The 8,946-nt window shown below is 38.4% G+C and overlaps 1 protein-coding gene across 1 annotated transcript; it reads right to left on the bottom strand.

The window, feature by feature from the left end:
• Positions 1 to 278: 278 nt before the first annotated feature.
• LOC128638357 (gamma-crystallin 1-like) lies at positions 279 to 8,575 on the bottom strand. Its single transcript, XM_053690267.1, has 3 exons — positions 8,552 to 8,575; positions 7,972 to 8,214; positions 279 to 551 (listed from the first exon to the last, which is right to left on the bottom strand). Exons 1-3 carry the CDS (start codon positions 8,558 to 8,560, stop codon positions 279 to 281), a joined length of 525 nt encoding a protein of 174 aa, XP_053546242.1. The 5' UTR covers positions 8,561 to 8,575.
• Between the last annotated feature and the right edge of the window lie 371 nt (positions 8,576 to 8,946).

Below are 8,946 nucleotides of genomic sequence, written 5' to 3'. Positions count from 1 at the left end.
TACTATTACATTAGTGCATATTAATATAAGGTAGCAGAATTGCTTCAGATTTCTAAATTACATAACTATAAATTTATTAAGTTTAATAACTGATTCACTTTCTGGCCTGGTCACTTTTATGCTTTGGTCAAACAACTACATTTATGTGATCTATCTATCTATCTATCTATCTATCTATCTATATTTTTTCAATTTCTTTAATACAGTAAAATACATACACACAATAGAATCATAGAAATTTTATTGTCATTAATAATTCATTTTTACAATGTATTCATTTAATGGAAATTAACTCTTCTGAATGAGCCAATTTTGGTATTCATGGCTCCCCAGTCAGTGTATCTTCTGTATTCTCCTGGTCTCAGATAATACTGACGTCCTCTGTAGTTGGGCTCCTCATAGAACATCCAGTAACCATCTAAAACATTACAGGAGTGGATGTCATGGTGATTGAATTGCTCAAAGATGTGAGGACAATCTTCAGTGAACTCCATCATTTGACCTCTTAAGTCTTCTTTCTCGTATATCCTCATTCTGAATGAGCCACTGTGCTGTTTTCAATATAAAACAAATAATATAAAAAATCTAGTAATATAATTAATAACTTTGAACTCTTCTTTCACAACATACAAGCAAAACAAAGCAATGAAAACTCCAATAAACAGAAGTACAGTAGATACAAACAGGTGATGTTTATTTGAGAAACATATAAACAAAATGCTTTATTAGCCAATGTTTAGCACAGTAACCATAACTTCAGTACTAAGTATATTTACTTATATTCACTTTACTCAGGCAAATTGTTTAAGTTCAAAGTCCAAAATAAAGATTGTCTTTCTATATCTAGCTTTAGTTTTAATTATGATGGTATTCAGTCAGTCATAGTTCCACTTATTAACACAATACAAACAGGGCAGGCAACCTGTATTTTTACTTCCTATAGCAATATATGGAGGTTACAATTCTTAAGGCTATCTCAATATCTCCAAAATATTTTCTGTATTTCTCGACTGTGTTCTGTAAATTCCATTATGAAAACAAAATTTATGCTTACCTGATGAATTTCTTTCTTTCCGGACATGGAGAGTCCACAACGCCATTACTAGTGGGATATTTAACTCCTGGCGAGCAAGAGGAGGCAAAGAGCACCCCAGCAAAGCTGTTAAGTGTAACTTCCCTTACCCATAATCCCCAGTCATTCAGCTGAAGGAAAATGGAAAAAGAAGAAAACACAAGGGTGAAAAAGGTGCCTGAGGTTTACTCAAGACAACTGCTGAATTATAATTAAAAATAGGGCGGGGTCGTGGAGTCTCCATGTCCGGAAATAAAAAAATTAATCAGGTAAGCATAAATTTTGTTTTCTTTCCTAAGACATGGAGAGTCCACAACGTCATCCCAATTACTAGTGGGAACCAATACCCAAGCTAGAGGACACGGAATGAACAGGTAGGGGGAAAAATGCAGGGGGACATAAACAAAAGGCACCACCGCTTGAAGAACCTTTCTCCCAAAAGGAGCCTCAGCCGAGGCAAAAGTATGCAGAGAGGACCATGTAGCCGCCCTGCAAATCTGTTCCACAGAAGCTTCATTTTTTAAAGCCCAAGAAGAGGAGACAGCCCTAGTGGAGTGAGCCGTAATTCTCTCAGGAGGCTGCTGTCTAGCAGTCTCATAAGCCAAATGAATCAAACTTCTCAATCAAAGAGACAGAGTAGTAGAAGTGGCCTTCCGACCCTTACATTTTCCAGAGAAAACAACAAACAGGGCAGAAGATTGCCGAAAATCTTTAGTAGCTTGTAAGTAAAATTTTAGAGCTTGCACAACATCCAAGTTATGCAAAAGATGTTCCTTATGAGAAGAAGGATTAGGACAAAAAGAAGGAACAATAATTTGCTGATTAATGTTTTGATCCGACACCACCTTAGGGAGAAAGACCACCTTATCAGGATGAAAAATAAGGTACAGTGAATCACACTGCAGAGCTGAAAGCTCAGATACTCTGTGAGCAGAAGAAATATCAAAAAAAAAAAACTTCCAAGATAACAATTTGATATAAAAACTTTAAGGATTAGATTAAGGCTCCAAGGGGGAGCAACAGATTTAAACTCAGGCCTGATTCTAACCATGGCCTGAACAAAGGCTTGAACATCCTGTAAGTCTGCCAGACAATTGTGCAAAAGAACAGATAGAGCAGAAATCTGACCCTTTAGAGTACTGACCGATAAACCCTTCTCCAGGCCACCTGAAGAAAAGACAAAGTCCAGGGAATCCTAACCCAGCTCCAGGAGAACTCTTTAGATTCACAGCAATAAAGTTATTTACGCCATACCTTATGGTAAATCTTCCGAGTAACAGGTTTGCGAGCCTGGAGCATGGTTTCAATGACCGCTTTAGGAAAACCACGTCTAGACAGGTCTAGGCATTCAATCTCCAAGCAGTCAGCTTCAGAGATTCTAGGTTTGGATGGAGGAAAGGACCCTGAATTAGAAGGTCCTTCCTCAGAGGTAACCTCCAGGGAGGTAGAAATGACATCTGTACCAGATCCTGCAAGGCCATGAAGGAGCTATTAGGATTACTAATGCTCTCTCCTGTTTGATACGAGCAATGACTCATGGAAGGAGAGCAAACAGAGGAAACATGTAAGCCAGAGAGAACATCCAAGGAACCGCTAGAGCATCTATCAGAATGGCCTGAGGATCTCTTGACCTTGAACCGTACTTTGGAACCTTGGCATTTTGGTGGGACGCCATCAGATCCAACTCTGAGAGAACACTTCCGGATGGAGAGCCCACTCCCCGGGATTAATGGTCTGTCTGCTCAGAAAATCCGCCTCCTAATTCTCCACTCCTCAATGTGGATGGCAGATAGAAGACAATTGTGAGCTTCCGTCCACTGCAGAATGCGAGTCACCTCCTTCATGGCCAAGGAACTCTGAGTTTCTCCCTGATGGTTGAGGTAAGCCACTGAGGTGATGTTGTCCAAACTGGAATCTGATAAACCCAACTAATGATAATTGATGCCAAGTTGTCAAGGCATTGAAGATTGCTCTAAACTCCAAGATATTTATAAGGAGAGAAGACTCTTTCTGAGACCACAGGCCCTGAGCCTTCAGAGAACCCCAAACAGCTCCTCAGCCTCTTTTTAGGGGGTCTAGATTTATCCCCTGTGATAAATCTAAATGGTCTCCATTCTATTGATGGAGCATGCAAAGCTGTAGCGGCCGTAGATGGAACCAAGCAAAAGGAATGATGTCCATGGAAGCCACCATCAGACCAATCACCTCCATGCATTGAGCTACTGATAGATGAAAAGCAGACTGGAGGGAAAGGCAGGAAGCAAGAAGTTTGGATTTTCTGACCTCCATCAGGAAAATCTTCATGGAAAGGGAATCTATGATAGTCCCTATGAAACACACCTTTGTAGATGGAACTAGAGAACTATTTTCCAGATTCACCTTCCACCCGTGGGAGAGTAGAAAAGACAACAGCATCTCTGTATGAGATTTTGCTAGTTGAAAAGATGGTGCCTGAACCAAGATGTTGTCTAGATAAGGCACAACCGCAATTCCCTGGGATCTGATCAATGCCAAAAGGGCTCCCAGAACCTTTGTGAATATTCTGGGAGCTGTAGCCAGACCAAACGGAAGGGAAACAAACTGGGAATACATGTCCAGAAAGGCAAACCATAGAAACTAGTAATGATCCCTGTGAATGGGAACGTGTAAATACGCATCCTTCAGGTTTATGGTTGTCATGAATTGACCTTCCTGGACCAATGGAAGAATGAAACAAATAGTTTCCATCTTGAAGGACGGAACCCTGAGGAATTTGTTTACACACTTTAGATCTAGGATGGGACAAAACGTCCCCTCCTTTTTGGGAACCACAAATAGATTTGAATAGAATCGTAGTCCTTTTTCCTTTAGAGTGACTGGTACAATAACGCCCAGGGAGAATAGATCCTTCACACAATTTAAGAAGGCCTCCCTCTTTACCTAGTCTGAGGATAATCTTGACAGGAGAAATATGCCCCTTGGAGGGCAAGACTTGAATCCTATTCTGTAACCCTGGGATACTATTTCCACAGCCCATGGATCTGGGACATCGCGTATCCAAGCCTGCCGAAAAAGAGAAAGCCTGCTCCCCACCTGATCCAAACTCGGATCGGGGGCGGACCCTTCATGCTGATTTAGTGTCAGGGGAATACTTTTTGTTTTGTTTTCTCTTGTTCCAGGGCTGGCTGGATTTCCAAGTGCCCCTTGATTGGTCTGGTTTGGAAAAGGAAGAGGAAGAGAAGGACTTCTGTCCCTTAAAGTTGCGAAAGAAACGAAAATTAGAAGACTGTCGACCCCTAGGTCTATTCTTCTTGTCATGAGGTAGGAAAGATCCCTTTCCACCCGTAATCTCAGAAATTATTTTTGCCACACCAGGTCCAAACAGAGTTTTACCCTTATAAGGTAAAGCCAAAAGCTTGGCCTTTGAAGAAACATCAGCCGACCAAGATTTTAACCACAGAGCTCTGCTGGCTAGCACAGTGAAGCTAGATATCTTAGCTCCCAGTCTATCTGCATGTTGGCATCACAGATAAAGTTATTGGCCAGTTTGAGAGCTTTGATCCTATCTTGGATCTCCTCTACCATAGTTTTCTCTGAAATTAGATCAGACAAAGCATTGTGCCAATAGTATGCTGCTCCCGCAACCGTGGCAATACTCGCTCAAGGTTGCCACTGTAATCCATGATGGATTTATAATTTTTTTAAGTAAGCCTTTAGCTTCTTATCCATTGGATCCTTAAAAGAGCAACTATCCTCTATAAGAATGGTAGTTATCTTGGCAGGAGTAGAAATAGCTCCTTATACTTTAGGAAAAGTGAGCAATGAGTCACAAATAGAGTCAGCAACAGGAAACATCTTCTAAAAAACAGGGGAAGGGGGAATGGGGACCCCTGGCTTATCCCATTCCTGAGCAATAATTTTAGACATCTTCCTAGGGACAGGAAAAACCTCCTCAGAAGATGGGGAGTCATAAACTCTATCTAATTTAGAAGACTTTGTTGGGTTGACAGCAATCAAAGGTTCAGAATCGTTTAAAGTAGCTAGAACCTCTCCCAGTAGTACCTGGAGGTGTTCAAGCTTAAATCTAAAATTAATCTCTTCAGTTTCTGAAGATTTTTACGCTAAAGTGACAGAGTCTGAGAACTCACCTTCAGAAGCTACTGAAGTATTCTCCTCATCAGACATCTAACAAAGAGTGGCTCAACGGCACCGCTCCGCCAAACCGAAAGTGCGAACTCCACGTGAGCAGGACCAAATAAACTGCGCAATATTTTTACCAGTGTAAAAAAGGCGCAAAGAGATAGTTTAAAAAATGGCTCTGCCATTTTAAACACAAAAGCAAATAAGCCCCTAATAGCCCATATTATTCTCAAATACAAGTGCTTTAGAAATAATAATAAAGACAGAGGTTAAATGATAAAAAATATCCTTTACGTTAACCCCTAACATCCCTTAGCCAAATGTTAAGTTTTATACTGTGTGCCATATATATTGTCCTCATATGAATCCTTTAAAAGATAAGGATTATTATGTCCCAGAAAATGGATCTAAAAAAGAGGGTTAACCTAGAAGGCAAAAGCACTTACCTTATATCCAACTGCATGATAGATGCTAATCATTAGGTGTGGCAGACACTTCACTCCCTGACTTCTTTGCCGCCTTTTAACTGCTAAAAGCCACCACTACTCTTACTCAAGAGATTGACATGGACACAGCTAGACCCCAATCCTTGTCTGCAGGGAAAAGTACCCATAAAAGGATTAAAATCTTCAGACAACAACTTCGTACAACCTCCATTGACAGCGGCAAAGAGAATGACTGGGGATTATGGGTAAGGGAAGTTACACTTAACAGCTTTGCTGGGGTGCTCTTTGCCTCCTCCTGCTGGCCAGGAGTTAAATATCCCACTAGTAATTGGAATGACATTGTGGACTCTCCATGTCTTAGGAAAGAAATCATGTGTAAAGTGACATAAATCATGGTGAGATCTTTGCATTTTTTGTAAGTTAATATGTTGGGAACATAGTTCACAACGTAAAAAATAAATAAAACAAAGCTTGTAAATAATTCTAATAATATTTAGCTGACTAAAGGATTTCTAGATAGCTAAAGTATCTATATATCTAAGTCAGGGTGCTGGTGATAGGATTTTTGGCTACATAGACAAAGACAAATTTTGCTGCCCCTCCCCTGAAGAAATGATATACCTTGCCATTACTGCTTCTTAACAAAATGTTCTAATTCTGTGTTAAGCAACTATAGATAACTATTTTGATAGAGAAAATAGATTTCAGTTATCACATCAAGTTCTTGACTGTTAAATTTATTATAACTATAGCTATAATGGTTAATTTCTGCATGGCATAATGTTCCAAAGTGGTGGCAACATAGCAAATCAGTGGTGGCTCTGCATATTAAATCAAACAGTGTTTACAATATATAAACCTAGAGGCAGGATGACCTATTTTCTTTTTCACAATTATACCTATACTGCCTAACAGGAAAATGTATCAAGCTGCAGAGAACCTTTCTATCTGCAATTGCCATTTTGCAAAATTTAAAGGGACAGTCTAGTCAAAATTAAACTTTCATGATTCAGAAAGGGAATGCAATTTTAAGCAACTTTCCAATTCAATTTTATCATCAAATGTGCTTTGTTCTCTTGGTATTCTTTGTTGAAAGCTAAACCTAGGTAGGCTCATATGCTAATTTCTAAAGCCTTGAAGGCCGCCCCTTATTTCAACGCATTTGTCAATTTTTCACAGCTAGAGGGTATAAGTTTATGTGTGCCATACAGATAACATTGTGACCACGCCCATGGATTTACAAGTGAGAGGGCACTGATTGGCTAAATGCAAGTCTGACAAAAGAACTGAAATAAGGGGACAGTCTGCAAAGGCTTAGATACAAGGTAATCACAGAGGTAAAAAGTATATTAATATAACTGTGTTGGTTATGCAAAACAGGGGAATGGGTAATAAAGGGATTATCTATCTTTTTAAACAATACCAATTCTGGAGTAGACTGTACTTTAAGACTGCAGAAGAGCAGGGCCTGTCAATCACACTAAACAAGGTGATTTATTTCTGTCATCAAGGATAATAAGCAGAAACTGCTTTTTAAATTTGTGATTGCAAACTCACTCTTCAAGTTCAGCTTCAAGATCTCACAGGCTGCAAATGCAAATTGATACATTTTTTCCATAAGTATACATTTTTCAAGCACTACAATAGATCACATTAACTTGCAGTGGAGTACTGACAAATGTTGGCCAGGGGAGCAGTATAATTCACACTTATTTTGGACAAGTGTCACTTTATGGTGATGATAATGACATGCATAAATCAATAAAAACAATATTCTGCTCTATATGATAATGCAAGGCATCTATACACTAATAAACATGCTGTACTGTAATATTAATACAGAAACCTATACACTAACATATATGCTGCACTGTATAATGATGTTGAGATTTCATACACTAAAAAACAGAACAGGCAGCACTGTCTAATGATAAATATGAAAAGTACACATAAAAAAGGTATGCCATGCATCAAATTTGCACCCCTCCCCCCTGAAGGGGCACCCTTAGTCTGCCTCTGTTGTAGCACTGGCCCTAAACAAAGTGTGCATTTGTTTAAGGACGAATATACAACATGCTAAATACTGCTACATTTTTGGTAGCTAGAAATATACCAAAGGCCATGTTTGCTACTTACAGTTGAGAGCCACTTTCCTCCCAATTTAAAAGTTCTACCTATATTTTTAAAAAAATAATAAAAAAACATTGGATTCATTTTTACATTAACCTAATATGCATTTTGATTGGCTACTAACCAACAAAATATTTATTAAAGGTGTAACTTCATCTCGCCTTGCTTAACTGTATTTACCCTTATAACTACCATGACACTTACATGAGGGCTCAGACGACAAGATCTAATGGAGTCATTGTAACCCATCCATTGTTGAAAATTAGGATATTCTCCATTCCTAAGGTAGTACTGGTGTCCTCTAAAATTGGGGTACTCATAAAGTATCCAGTTTCCACTTTCCACTCTGATTGAGTTGCAGCGGCTAAAATATGGAGACATATCAGAACATTCTGAGCTACACTCATAGGAGCGTCCCTGAAAGTTCCTGTCCTCGTAGAAGATGATCTGTGGAATCAAAGATAGTGGTTAGAAAAACTAACTACTGCCTTTCCATATTTTGATGTATTATTTTGACAATTTATGACTAAAAAATAACTTATTTGGCTTTTTTACAATGTCTATAGTGTATCTAAATTGTAAGACCTAAGTCAGGTAATTCTTACCAAGTCAGTAATAGATTTCATAATTGAACTGTATCATTAAACTTTTTTTTAATGAAATGAGCGTACATATTCCTTACAAATTTAAGATGTAAAATAAAATTTAGACAGTATTAACTAACCTTACACAAATGTCTATTACAATCACTTTTATCATTCTTATTTCAGATTATTTCTCTCACCTTCCCCATTCTGTTTGATGACTCTCTAAAGTGATCTAGGCTGCTTTACTGGCAAGAGGGATGGGTATTTATATTCATTGACTCCTGCTGATGTCTGCAAACATTAATAATACTGCTGACTTATTTCTGCCCAGTAAGGAGAATGCATAGGTATTGTATTCATTATATTGCTGCTATTCTTTGTACGTGACTACTGATTTTGTATACTAACAAGCACTAGTAATCCCTCACTTTAGAGGGCTACATTATGGTATATAATGAATGGGGGAAAAAAACATCAACAGTTCTGCATTTATTTCTGCATATTAACCTTCTAAAAGAATATTTTTTTAAGAATATTCCAACTTTCCATAAAAGGACACATACTGTTTGAGTATTGTGTTTGAAATATATTT

The sequence above is a fragment of the Bombina bombina genome, chromosome 1 (genome assembly GCF_027579735.1).
Source record: "Bombina bombina isolate aBomBom1 chromosome 1, aBomBom1.pri, whole genome shotgun sequence".
NCBI classification, from domain to species: domain Eukaryota; kingdom Metazoa; phylum Chordata; class Amphibia; order Anura; family Bombinatoridae; genus Bombina; species Bombina bombina.
The sequence above is the reverse complement of the archived record's forward strand: the minus strand, read 5'-3'. Positions and strand labels throughout refer to the sequence as shown.

What these genes read in the sequence shown, in the direction of transcription:
- LOC128638357 (XM_053690267.1), bottom strand. An exon ending in CTTGTCGTCTGAGCCCTCAT is followed by an intron (nt 552 to 7,971) that starts GTAAGTGTCATG and finishes TATTGAAAACAG; the next exon opens with CACAGTGGCTCATTCAGAAT.